Here is a 13,982-nt window from a genome sequence, read left to right as displayed (position 1 = left end):
ATAGTCTGAGGGTCTAAAGTTACGTACAGCGGAGTCTCGGTTTATCAAGTCCTTCCGGTTTAACCGATGTCCTGTATTGTCCAAAGTGCCTTGAACTTTATCATAACTTTAATTTTTTCGGATTCTTAACATGAAGAGTACAAAAGTGTAAATGGTCAGGTATTGCGAAAGCAATTGATCAAACTTTCACCGATTAAACGGTGAATAACACCTAAATACATATACAATATTATATTATGAAAATATTTCCTATGATTTTATTATACGATTTATGAACAATAACAGACTTTTCCGTATTGTCTGAGTAGGCCCGGTCTACATCACGTCGGATAATTGGGACTCCATTGTATATTTGTTCGTAGATTATTGAATGTCCTAGTTAATCAGATCATTGGGATGGATATAAATTGTTTGCTACTAGATTTGTTAGTAGAAGCGCATGTGTTTATCGGATATGTAATAATTCGTGACCTACGGGACCACTGATTTGATGCCTCTTTATTGATCCTTCTAAATTTTAATTAGACGTGGACTTTATTTATATTATTGTACTATTGTAAGATTTGCAAAGTTTTATTAATTGTACAGCACAGGGACACATATTATTCTATCAGCGTTTCAATTACTACTGTTTATTTGATAAAGGAGGTAACATGTGAAATGTTTGTATGATGGCATCTAGTGGTACAGATCGGGCGCTAATCATACTCGTACATAATTTATATAAGCACTTACACTACATTGTTTGTTCTTGCAATTCATGGTAAACAATTAGTTTTGATTTGATTTTCTTTCTGTAATATATCTTTTTCTTTTTTTATAAAACACAATCATTTTATGAAAAACTCCTTTTATTTCAAAAATTATTAGATTGAGTAATTGTAAGTAAGTAAATAGGTAGAACTGTCCAGTCTTAATATAATAGAAACATTTATTAAAGAAATGATTTAGAATCTAATGTAGATTTTAGTCGTTTTGTGAGAAGGCTACAAATTTTATAATTATCATATACATCTATACTTTTATATGTGTGTATCTGTGTGTGTTTTATCATTTCCATATATCTCTAATTTTCAGCTTGAATTGCACATTTTTACTTTGCACATACTCTGCACACGTAGCACCAAATGATATTATTGTTTGTTTAGATCGTTACAACACCATTTTACTGATCAACATTTAAACACACCCGGTGATGCACGAAAATACATACATCGAAGACTTTATTGTATTAAAGCTATTTTTCTACTGCTACACTGCCTGCAAGATGGAAGACAGTCATTGACAATAATAGAGAATATTTAAAGTACTGAGTTTATTCCAATTTTGTGTACTACCAAGCTCGTGTATCATGTTATGTAAATTGCTCACAAAAGTAGAATTGAAACTCATCCTAGAGATTATAGTCTTGACGCTTTCGTGTTTCAGGAATCCTAGAAGTATCTGTCGTACCCTCCAAATTTGTAAGAATATCGATTAATTAGAATTGAAACAGAAGCCTGCGTTGATAATAAGACATAAGGAGTATCGATCAGATTTTGTAAAACGATGTGTACAGTGGAAAGAGAACTGGAATTATTTTTACAGATAAAAAGAGATCTAGATGGAACAGACGGTTTCGATTATTATTAATATCATCACGTACAAGTATAAAAAGGGTAATTGACAAAAGTTCGGGTAAAGTTGTAAGACTGCTTATAAATGTTAAAATAAACTAAATTTACATATTACAATTATGTTAATTTCTAAAACTCGTAATTTATATTTGTTACAAAATAACATTATTGCTCCTGCCAATATTGTTCGATTTTTTAAGCGACGAGAATTAAATAAAGAAAGAAAAATGAACGTTTTAATCCAAAATCTTATAAATTTACGTCCGATATATGAATCTTTAGTTTATATTTAATACACGTATGTAGAATTTTACAACATACCTATATCTAAATATACGTCTCGTTAGAATTACCTTTCTGAAAGACATTCGTGCTTAATCGTCGAACGACGAAAGCGTTGATTAGAATTAATTCAGTACTTCTGATTTGCAGCACATTTCGAGCTGGTAATGAGTGGCATCAACAATCTCCAGGAACTGTTCTTTCATTTCTCGAGCTTTCACGTAAACATCCTCTTTCATCAAGTCATAACACATAGCGATCAGTCCCATACCGAGCAACAAGTAAACAAAATTTATTATTAATTTGGTTTGGCTATCAGCGGTTAGATCGCCGTGTGTCCACCCAGGCACGAGATCGCCCATTCCAATTTTGCACAGCGACGTTACGCAAAAATAAGCGCTATCCAAATAATCCCAGCCTTCCCATTCGGCGAACATTATCGAACCACTTAACACGTATCCGAAGATTACCCAGAGGCACGCTGTCGACGGCACCGTGATCCTCTGGCCAGGCTTTCGTTTGCCGGTGCACTTGTGCAGCCACGTGTACAGCGAGCGGAACGTTTGCGCTAATACCTTACCCATGTTAAGGAAATACAGAACGTAAAGAGGAATTCCTAACACGGCGTAAATAACAGTAACCGCCTTTCCCCAGGGAGTTTGAGGCACCAGAGTCCCATAACCGATCATCGTGAACACAGAAAGGCAGAACATCATGGCTGCTGGAAAGGACCACAGATCAGTTGCCGTTAAGCCACTACAGTTCTCTTTCCTGTAGTCGCCGGTGAAGTTGTCTTGGTAACGACGCAAAATTCGGTTAGACACCGTGTGAAATGTCGTTTTATCGAAGATATTTATAGTCCGATTGCTGGCAGTACTGAGCCACAGCTCTTCGGCGAATTGTTTCCTGATTAGTTCTCGAATGCAGACTGTCGATGGGATTTGGCTCTGAGACTCTATCATCATAAAACCGAAAGCACCTATTATGGCGTAACCAACCACCAGTCCACCGACGCCAACCTGAGTGCACATGAAGGCGACAAATTTTCGGCAATAATCCTTTATTCGTTCCCTGAGATCCGGATCGGTCATCGACGAACTGGAATCTCGACTTTTCAAGGAAGATCTTATCGGGACGCGCGTCATTTTATTTGCACACCGAATTAAGATAGAGAAACAATGCCCGAAACTGGGGGGATTAGATACACGCTGGCCACGACTAAATGATTTTCGTGCTGCTTTTCTATTTCTGTCCGACCACGCCGCTTCATCTTTCTTTCTATCCTCTACTTCTGTGACCGTCTCGCTCTCTTCCCACTGGGCTTTATCCCCTTTATTTACAACGCTATGTACATGCGCGCTCGGAGATATTTTCAACTTTCTTCGACAAAACAGTAGTAAGTATTCGGTATTCAGGTATCGAATCGGGCTAGCGCTGACAGTTACATGAAAAGTAGACGAAATAACTGGTGATAGATAAACTGAACTAGATGGATAGAATCCATTACGATAAGCTACTTAAGAATCTAATCCACAATATTCATAAATTAGTAGACTGCGGATTTTTATGTATTTATGATAGAAAAATACGATATAATAATAAATACTAAATAAATAATAAATATAAATACATAAAAATACGATAGAAAAATTCTTTCGTGTTATTGAAATAGTCGAAACATATTTCCCTCTTCATCTATTTGGCCAGAAAGTTCTATCGCATATGAAATATACGTGTACAGGGTGTATCATAATATGTGAAACGCACTTCGGAAATGGACAATAGGCAGAGAAACGATGAAAAAGGTTTGATCTTGTTTCAAAGTTCAATTCAATGTTTCGATAATCCGCAATTGCTTACTTTCATAGAAAGTGCTCGAAATGGCCATTTTCAATCTACATGCAAACTTGCAGTTGTCGTATCGAAGAATCTTGCAATCTTTCAAAAATTCCAGGCATTTGTTGAGTGTATCGGCAATCTTGTTGTATACGTGCACGAAGTACTTTAACACTGGCAATGGGTCGGATGTACGATTGTTTTCAAGTAACCCTAGAAATAAAAATCTAATGGATTTAAATGAGGAGAGCGAACAGGCCAGACAGTAGATCTGCACGACCTATTCATTTATGAGGAAATCGCGGAGGTAAGCAGTTGGACTATCGAAACACAAAAATGGCTATAACTTTAAAACAAATAGAATACATGTTCATATGAAATTTTTTCATAATTTTGAAACCTCTTGTCCACTCCTGAAGTATGTCTCACATACTATGATGCACCCTGTATTTTGAATTTCGTTATCTTGACCTGAACTATGAATGTAATCTAACAGATTGATAGTGGACGTATATAGTGGACGACAGCGGACGTTATATTTGGTATAATTAATTAATTAATTTTTTTATTTATAATTAATCTCGTTTTGGCGATAGAAATCGTGTTCAGTACTTGTACTTTAGTCCCATACGAGGAGATTGTTCCATTCTTATTCCTAATTTTACTATAAACTATATTATATTCTTGGAATGTGCTCTTAGTTACTATATTACATTGTTATTTTATCGTGTCATATTATACTCTTCTTTAATAATTCAGCTCTTTTTTTAATAATTGGTACGTATTTGTCCCAACGCATATATTAAAGTGACATATGCAGAAGTACATATATTTTTTTTTACAAAAGAATTAATAATTTATTAGAATATTAATTTATGGTTGTACATATACGTATAATGTCAATTATAATAAATGTATTAAAGCATCGTTATCGCAGAATGTAACAAAATCATTGAAATATATGCATACGACCTTTGTATTTATATCTGCACCAACGCATGTACGTATAGTACAAGCATAGTCTACTAATTCAGTAGTTGCTCGTGCAATCTCCGTGGTCGAAAATCTCGACGTAGCTAAGAAATTTTTGAAGAAGGTCAGTAGAGCGGAAATTGTTGTCTAAGTTGTATCGTTCAACAAAAACGACAATTCTGTTGTGTATATATATATATATATATATACGTTTAAAATGAATATCAAATATTTGATATTTTTGCTGGCATTTCTCCACCGTTCAGGTAAATTGATACCAGTTTTAACGAAGTACGATTATAACAACAAGGTAACTGCAGTTATATTGTTATTTGAGGATTATTCGTGAAGGGACTCAGTTTTAACAAAAAGTATATTTATTATTAGTGAAATGAAAATCATTCTTTACAAAGGATACGAAATATATATAAAACATTCAGTAATGTTGTCAAAGTTTCTGTTTGCATTTACTCTGAAACACATGTGAACACATAGGAACAAGTTGCTTAATTAAATGCGATTCGTTATACTCAATGTATTCGTAAATTATTGCTATATTTATTAAATCGTTATTATTATAATCAAATTAATTTGTTATAATTAAGTGTAGTTATTATTACATTTAGAGTATTATTGAATAATCAGTAGTTGTGCATTTATATCGGATCGTATCGAAGTGTAAATCTAAGATTGAAGAAAGTATTACATATTGTTGATATCTTGAATCCTCGGTAGATTCAATTCCTCGATAGATAACCTTGCACTAACATTAGAATCAGATAGTGATACACGTACGCTCACTGCGAGCCAATATAATAATATTATAGTAATTTTTATTCATTTAGTTTTATTCTATTTATATTTAAGTAACGTACAGAGATTTACACAATTAAACAAATGTGGATCGATGTATTAAACATAAATTCCAAATAATTAAAATTTAACGAATCGTACAATTCACAGTTTCACAAATTAGTGAATTTTGAAGGCGGTGTACGTCCATTTACGACCCTGAAAAATGATATTGGTCTAATTAATTTTCAAAAAAGCCATTTGTATAATGAACTTACATCTACTTAAACAGAGAGAGAGGCGCGAACAAATTAAGTAGACCTTATCAGGATTCTTCAATCGATGGAAAGCCAAACACTTCGATATTTCAACGGAAGCTGGGCTTACACCACTTTGAAAATAAGCGGCCTCAAGTTGCTCGTGTTCCACCGGACCAAAGCATTCTCTCATTCACAGGAATTTAAATGAAGTTGTTTTGTGATTGCTTCCAGTTGAAAAGTAAAGTATGATTGCAAATAAGAAATAGCAAAGTACAAGAAGCATCGTTACAGTTCATGTGTTCTATTTTTTGAAACCCACGAGTATTAATGATATTTTAATCCCTACATTTAATTGTCTCCAACTTGAATAATTTTAAACAAGTGCCATGTATTACGTGTATAATTTATGGAAGGACAAAAGTGACAAGCAGCTTGTAGTAAAATTTTTAATTGGTTGCCATTTATTTTTTATACAAATAGAGGTTAATTAGCGTGCGCACACAGGGCAATCACAATGTTTAGTACAATGCAGAAAGTAAATGTCATATAGGTAGTAGGGCCTCGTGTAATCTCGGGGCTATCTAGCTAGATTAACGTCGTGTACATCAGTTGTAGGCTCATCGCTGTCACGTTCGTGTCATCGAGTAATCGCAACTTCTGACAGTTCTAAATATCATTTTTGCGATGAACAACTTGTACATAATTTTTACAACTCTCATAGGTAAGAGAAGAATCGCTTACTAACTAAAACAAAGCCTCATTTCACATTAGAGGAAATTACCTTTTTTCTGCAGCGTATTTGGTTTTGACATCATATTTTTACAATATAAAAATTTAATAAAAAGTGTTATAACATAAAATCTGATTTAATCGTGATTTAAATTGCAAATTTATCGTATATAGGAACAAAAGAAGAAATGTCAAAAATAGTTAAGGTGCACGAGCTTTTTATAAAAGGGAGAAAATCTATTTTATTCATTAAGTCAAGTCTGTGTGAAATCGAATCGAATAAAAGAATAGTTTGTACAATAACGTGAAGATAATATTTGTCAAGTATTGTATAATAATTAAGTAGTCGATGAAGAACGATAATCCAATGAAACTTTTATGTCTGGCAAATAAGTAAAAATGTCATCGTATAAGCTTAAACTGTGATTGTGTCGACGCTATTATGTGTTTGCGATTTATAAAAGAGACTCGACAGCAATTCAGCAAAAATTGATAAAAACAGTGCAACGGAACTTTAATAACCGGAAGCTTACGTTATACTCATTAGAATTCATTTGAATTCTTCATCAGCCGTATGTAAAAGCGCCAATTTAAAAGCAGCGACATTCCTTTGAGGGTCGATTGAGTGTCAATTTAGGACGTACGAAACCATCGTTCAAGTTTTCTCAGAATTTTCGGTGCTGTTTTCCACCCTGATATCTCATTAATGGGAAACCACATTTATTTCTCTGATGTTCTGTTTAGTCAAGGGTCAATGAGGTTAATTTTATTTCCTGCCGCACGCATTACTTATCGAATTTATTGGGTGATGAACTCCCAACGCGGATAGACGAACATATTTCACAGGAGACACATTAGGAGGACTGTGTATATACCTGAAAAACAGAAGTATGTGTTTTTATTCTTGAGAATTTCTATTAAAACTTGCGTACCTTTGGATTATTTATTTGCTAACAAAATGGTAATGTATAATGGTAATGACTATAATGATCCATACACATTAACTTATATGTAGATTGCAGATTTTTCTGCGTTTATAAGAAAAATACCAAAATGCATGAAATGCACGTAATATACAGAAACACATGAAATATACAAAGTACGATATCTGTTATAATATTTAGTGGGGAAAACAGATATTTATAGTATGTAAAAAAATATTATACATAAAAATATAAATTTGCAAAAACATCCGCAGTCTGCTTTATACATTTCGGTTGAATTTATTAACTGTTCTTATTCAGTGTTTTGCATAGTGATTCGTACGTGTGCAGTTTTATCTTCAGTGTGTTGTAACTTGTTGCAAGAGACATTCTTCCTTATAGAACATAAACTACAGCTAGTTACAAAACGTTTGCTATAACTTATTACTACTTCCTTTGTTCTAATTTATAATCTATATTATAATCGGTTTACTGGATTGCAGTATTATCTGGAACTTTGGTATTTCCGTAATCATTTAAAGATACGAATGCAGCTTACTGTCCGATTACTTCAAGTACGTAAACAGTCAGCTGTTCGTTATATTAATAAATCTAATAGATAGTTTAATGAGTCAGTATACACATACATACAACATTGCTTATCAGAAGAAAACTTTTAGTCATCGTGTCAATGAAATGTTAGTGTTACGTTAGTGTAACATGTCTCGTGTGATAGTTGTAATGCGCTGACTACCCTTCTTCGTACAGTTCGATGTACAGTAGGATGTAGTACGTTAATAATTCGCCTCATGTTCTCAATCATTGGTTTCCGGACTTTCATTTACGTATCGATGAAATCCTATAATTGTAATCGTATACGATTCGCACTGCACAGGACATCGCAAAAACAAGTGTTCCATTCAAGATTATTTTCCTATTTTATTGTACAACACATAGGAAGATGTTATGCTTCTGCGATTTAAACAATTTTGATAGAAATATAATAGTGTTTGCAGAATTACAGTATTAGTTATCGAATCTATAATCGATATAAATATCGAGTATCGAAATCTATAACCTAAACTGAAGTTAGCAACCAAATTTTTGCATGATTATCTATGTATGTGTTAGCATTTTTTATTCGAAATGTATACAAATTAACACACACGAATGCTATATATTATATGTTAAATGTTATAATATTTTATTTGATTAACTGTCGATTTGTCTACTCGAGTCATAACAAAGACGTTTTTTTAGAATTTCATGTAGAGGAGATCGCACTGGACTCAAATCTTTAACTGAAAAGTTTCTCTTGTTTCAGGTTTATACGAAGTAACTGCGTCTGATGACTGGTCATATTCGGGTGATCATGGTAATTATTTTTAGATAATGTCCGCAGATATGTCCTATACTGTATGTTAATTGAAAAAGTGTTTGGAATAAAACTTACGTTGTTTAGAGGGAACATCTTACGATGGCATTCGAGATCTCAAGACGACCTTTGTTTTTTTCAGTAGAACTATACGTTTTTGTATGCATCGTTTTGTATGCATTGTTTAATTTTCTGCAAAAGAACATGAAGGTTCTTGGGTCGAAAATTGATGAATTTAAAAGATATTTAATCTTGTAAAACTTATCGTATTAAAGATAAGAAAAGATAACACTGTTCTTTTATCTTTATATGATGAAATTAAGGCTGAAATGTCTTTTAAACTGATATCTTAATACCTTTTTTTTTTTATAAAAAATTGACAACTGCTTCGAACGGTGTTACCATACAACTCGATTCAATTCAATTTTCACCACGTGAAAACAAGTATAGTTCCATTTAAAAAACAAAGGTTACCTTGAGATCCTGAAAACACCTTCAGCTCCCTTTGAAACAAAACAAATTTTATTTGAAACCCTTTTTCGTATAATGTATAGTTTATGAAATACTTGTGTTGATCGATTAAAGTGATTAAAGTGATACATCCTGTATATGTATGCAGAATTATTGGATCATTCTGTTCAATACATAAAATTATTTACAGATAAGAAAGCATCAGTAAATCAGAGAATATAACACTTATACTTTTTGCGTCATTGTATCCATCTCGTCAATTGTCCTCTTCTTGCAATCTGTACACTGTACATACAAAAATAATGTAATCAGGACAAGCAATGAATTAATTCGATCGAAGTTTTTCGGTTTTGAAGCAACTCAATGGTCATACTAAATAAATATTGCACCTAGATACATACGTATATACAAATAACATTCTATCAGATTGAAGTAATGTTTATTCCGTCATGTTTATTCCATCGCCTATTTTAGTAAATATAACTGGTATGTTATTGTTTCTGATAAAGGCTTCATGGTATTATGTTTTCATCTGTTTAGGCCCGGAACATTGGCCAGGCCTGTGCACAACTGGAAAGAGACAATCGCCGATAAATATTGTTACCGAAGATATCGTTAAAACTGATCTTGGTCCACTTAAATTCATAAGATACAATACTGGATTCAACGGCAAAATCACGAACAATGGCCATTCCGGTAGGTAAAGAAAAAAAGTAAGCAAACCTTTTTTACGTTACATTTAAATGTTGAATAATTAGCAAGAGAAATTTCGAGGCTTGACTGTATAAGGCAAAATGGGACGAGAGACGATGAAATTGTGTCCAAGAGTTCCTTCCTGAGTTATAAGCAATAAAATAAAAGAATTGGCCAAAGTGCTGCTAGGGAGAGCAGCGAAAGCGAGCGAAGTAATGAGGCGGTATCCCTCCTGTCAGAGTTTCCCCTTTTATAGACAAGTCAGAGTGTCAGTTATTGTTGTGAGTTGTTGCTTGAACTTTTACAATGACAATTGTACACATTATGTCTCGTATTTCCTTCTAGTACGGGTTGTATCGTTGCAGTCAATACGAAGGTTACGTAAGCGAGTAGCAAGAAGGGTTTAAAATGAGTTTCTCTGTCCATTATGTCTAACGGATGATTAGGTTTGAGTCTTTTGTTGGATATGTGCGAGATGGTCTGAATCGTGTCAGGACTTAGGTGGTTTAGAAATCGTATGAAGCGTTCAACTGGCAGATCCAGTATAATATCTTATACCTGTCTGAATAAGTATGTCCGTATTTCGTATGGCTGTACCAGTTATAAGCTATTCGTTAGCTATCGAAGTACGAGGATTTCAGCTGAGGCTATTTGATCAATGTTAGTTTCCGAGACAGAGCCCCAAATGGGGCATGCATAAGTTTAAGTGGGCTTAATGGTGGCTTTACATATAAGAATCTTAAGCGCTTGGTTTAATTTAGAGTGTCGTCCCATTAGCCACCAGAGCTGCCTGTTAACCGTATGCGATCTGTTGCGAAGAAACGTGATATGGGGTTTTCAAGTTAGCCGCGTGTCGATATAAACACCGAGATATTTAATATTGTCTGAAGTGGAAATTGGAGAGTTCTGAAAGGTGATAACTGTGCGATTGAAATGGCGTGCGTTAGTGGAGAATACGGTGTGTTGGAATCTTAGCGAGTTCATATTTATTCGGTTATCGATGGTCCTTCGGAAATGAGATCGAGATGGTTCTACGTTGCGGAAGCGCAGCTGCTGCCAAAACGTTTGTGCAGAGGATAGCGTGAGCGAAGCATAAGTGTCATCGGCATAAGCGAAGAGATATGTGTCGGAATGTGTAGGAATATCATAGGTATTGAGAATAAAATGGAGAGCTCGAAGAATGTTGGGTTGAGGAACATCAGTTGAGATCTTTTTGACCGAGGAGAAGCTGTCACGAGAATCAGTGAATATTTCGTCGTTGATCTCAGTAAGCTTAGTTTATCGATTTTATTATTATAGCGGAGTCTATCCGCCCTTCGTTTATGCGAACCAGGGTTTGTTTAGAGTCAGTTGTACGAGTTCGTAAGCGCGTTTGTATTATCCGAACTACGCTGAAGCGTACTTTCAGTTATACGTGCGCGTGTTCTGAAGTCGTACAGATCCGTGTTTTCTAAACTGGCATATAAATTAACTATATATAACTATATATATAACTCCCAACATTAATAACAGTATTGAAATTGATTAAGAAAAACTTTCTCAATCAATGAAATATTAGGTTTTCCGTATCTGTTATTGGAAATTATATGATCATGTTGTATATACAAGCATTATGTATCGATTGATAGTAATTGCATTTACAATTCATTTTACTAACCTTTGTTATAGTACAAATTCGATTGTACGGTGCACCAATTCATCTCGAAGGAGCAAATCTTCCATCTACATATATTTTGGAGCAATTACACTTTCACTGGCCCGCTGAACACACCATAAATGGCATCCGGGACGCATTAGAATTACATTTTGTTCATTATGACGAACAATATGGCAACGCGAATATGGCATCACAACATAAAAATGGCATTGCCGTAGTTGCTACCTTATTCGAGGTACGTTGATTTGAGCAATTTTAATAATTTTCTACATTGCCACTAATACGTATATTTGCAAAAAAGTTTGTCGCAAAATTAGTCTCGATCGAGAGATCAAGGCCGTTTTTGTTCCATTCCTTGTTCTCTACCCGTCACGAGTATCAGATGTCTCAAAGGAATCATCGTGGGTCTCAATTCAACCAACACCAAAATGCTATAATGCTCGAGACGTTTACTTTTGATCATCCTATAAATACAAAAAAACGAGTCCGACTGTGCAATCTGTTTTTGGTTTCTGTTGCTGAATAATGGCAAAAAGTCATACATTAACTTCTAAGGAGTAATTGTAGAAACATTTTCACGATCTGCCTATACTGCTGTTGAGTGTATTGTAGAGTATTTTCAAATTCATCGAGCTTAATTAAAGCACTCTCAAGAAAAGGGGAGTTTAGAATAGAACAAAGGTAAGACACATTAAAAGAATTAGTTATTATCGAATGATCTAATGTCTTCTGTGATGTAATCTACTCGTTTATAGGGGATATATAAGTAGATTTAACGAGTTATACAAATATATCATTTAAATCATGTAATCTTTGAATTTAATTTTGGAGATAATATCTTTTTAAATTGTTTCACGGTATACCAATAAATATTTGTATCTAAGCTCAAACGTTATATCGTATACTTAATCTGATAGGTACTATTGAATTTTATTTGTATATTTCGGAGCTAACTTAAAATAGCGCTCATTATCTTCAATGCATAACTGACACCCTCTGGTCAATGCTTCGTAGAGTATTAATGATGCATATGCGGCAGTAATGTGTTGCGTTCTATCTCAAAACGAGCAATTTTCGCATGTGCAGTTAACGTTTACCAGATGGGTCATCTGGTTCATTGATGCAACCCATTGATCATCTCAACTAAATTCATAGCCTACCGACTGCAAGTGGAGATTAACATTGTACAAGTGCAATTTGCGCTACGTTGATTTAGACGTAGTTCTCTTGAATGTTTCTCACGACTACAAAATTATTAGCAACAGGTTTACAAAAATTGCACGCGTTGACCACTTTGACAATTTTAAATTTCTTATCGTTGATCGAATGCTGATATCTTCTATCATCCATACACCGATTACTCCTTTTATTCTTAGTTAGTAACATCCTCTTATCTTCGTTATACAGTTACGTTTAGCGTTGTAGATGTAAATCGATCTGAGGGGTTCTAAATCGTGTGTTTGGTATTAAAATGTAGGCTCCGTTAAGTATGGTAATCGTGATAATCATAAATTGCATAATTCTTTCGTCGAAAATCTTTTTTAACGTTCTCGTATGTTCAATATTTTTTAATTAGACATCAATATATAGGACGATTATTTTTCTGTGTCAAAACACTAGCAATTGGTTTCATGTTTTTAGTAACGAACAACATAGTATAGATTCCATAAGATTGATATAAAATGAGATTACGAAGAAATATTCAGGAATAACATATCTTACGACGATATAAAATAAACATTTAATGGTAACGCCATTCACGAAATTCTAGTACGTAGTTCACCCTAGATCGTAAAGTGGAGAAACGTGATAATGTTGCAAACACTATTTTCTAAATTTATCTTGCAATTATTTATGCCATTTTCTTGTAATAAATAAATTCATTCAAGTAAGGGATTTGTTTTTCGAGAATCGAACATTGATAGTTCATTTACGTAATGAAATTGAGAAATTGATAAAAAGTGGAATTGATCGGCTAGACTTCTAAGAAGATCGTGCATCATCACAGCTTACGCTCGTCTTGGTCCGTGGCAGGAAAACAAGGAAAGTTTCACACGAGATATTTTATCGTGAATGATACATACATACATCAGTGATGCCATTTTTCAATTGTGCAGCTCTCAGCTTGCTTTGCCGCTGTCTAGAATTGACCACGGGAGATGATTACACGTTCGGTTCCGTTTGAGTCCCGCTTCCTCTCCCGACTTCGCTAGTGGTAGGGTAGCTACAGACGGGTCGATTGGTGAGAAATTTTAGCAAGTCGCCTCGTGTAAATGCAAATTTAGTAGACTGGCTTAATCGACTGACGAACGAGGGTGGAGTGACAGGTGACGCTTTTGTGTACGAACACAGAAATTTAGCAGTATGGGTCAAGCT

General features: G+C 34.3%; 2 protein-coding genes across 5 annotated transcripts in view; one reads left to right on the top strand and one right to left on the bottom strand.

Moving 5' to 3' along the window:
* Positions 1-911: 911 nt before the first annotated feature.
* On the bottom strand, positions 912-3,315 carry LOC117156396 (TWiK family of potassium channels protein 18). The gene is made up of 2 exons (XM_076618338.1): positions 1,338-3,315; positions 912-1,260 (listed from the first exon to the last, which is right to left on the bottom strand). The coding sequence occupies exon 1, from the start codon at positions 3,041-3,043 to the stop codon at positions 2,024-2,026; it is 1,020 nt and encodes a 339-aa protein (XP_076474453.1). The 5' UTR covers positions 3,044-3,315; the 3' UTR covers positions 912-1,260; positions 1,338-2,023.
* Positions 3,316-4,851: 1,536 nt separating this feature from the next.
* LOC117156408 (carbonic anhydrase 6) overlaps positions 4,852-13,982 on the top strand; it is an 11,708-nt gene continuing 2,577 nt past the window's right edge. The window contains exons 1-4 of one of the 4 annotated variants that reach the window (XM_076618339.1): positions 4,852-4,972; positions 8,735-8,785; positions 9,797-9,952; positions 11,618-11,841. In XM_076618339.1, the coding sequence (XP_076474454.1) occupies positions 4,924-4,972; positions 8,735-8,785; positions 9,797-9,952; positions 11,618-11,841 (480 nt within the window). In that variant the 5' untranslated portion in view covers positions 4,852-4,923. Of the gene's footprint in view, positions 4,973-5,339; positions 5,997-6,027; positions 6,480-8,734; positions 8,786-9,796; positions 9,953-11,617; positions 11,842-13,982 lie in introns of those variants that run through there. The other 3 variants (XM_076618340.1, XM_033333386.2, XM_076618341.1) reach the window with 3 other exon arrangements.

Source organism: Bombus vancouverensis, chromosome 5 (genome assembly GCF_051014615.1).
Source record: "Bombus vancouverensis nearcticus chromosome 5, iyBomVanc1_principal, whole genome shotgun sequence".
Classification (NCBI taxonomy): domain Eukaryota; kingdom Metazoa; phylum Arthropoda; class Insecta; order Hymenoptera; family Apidae; genus Bombus; species Bombus vancouverensis.
This window is presented reverse-complemented; position numbering and strand designations above follow the sequence as displayed.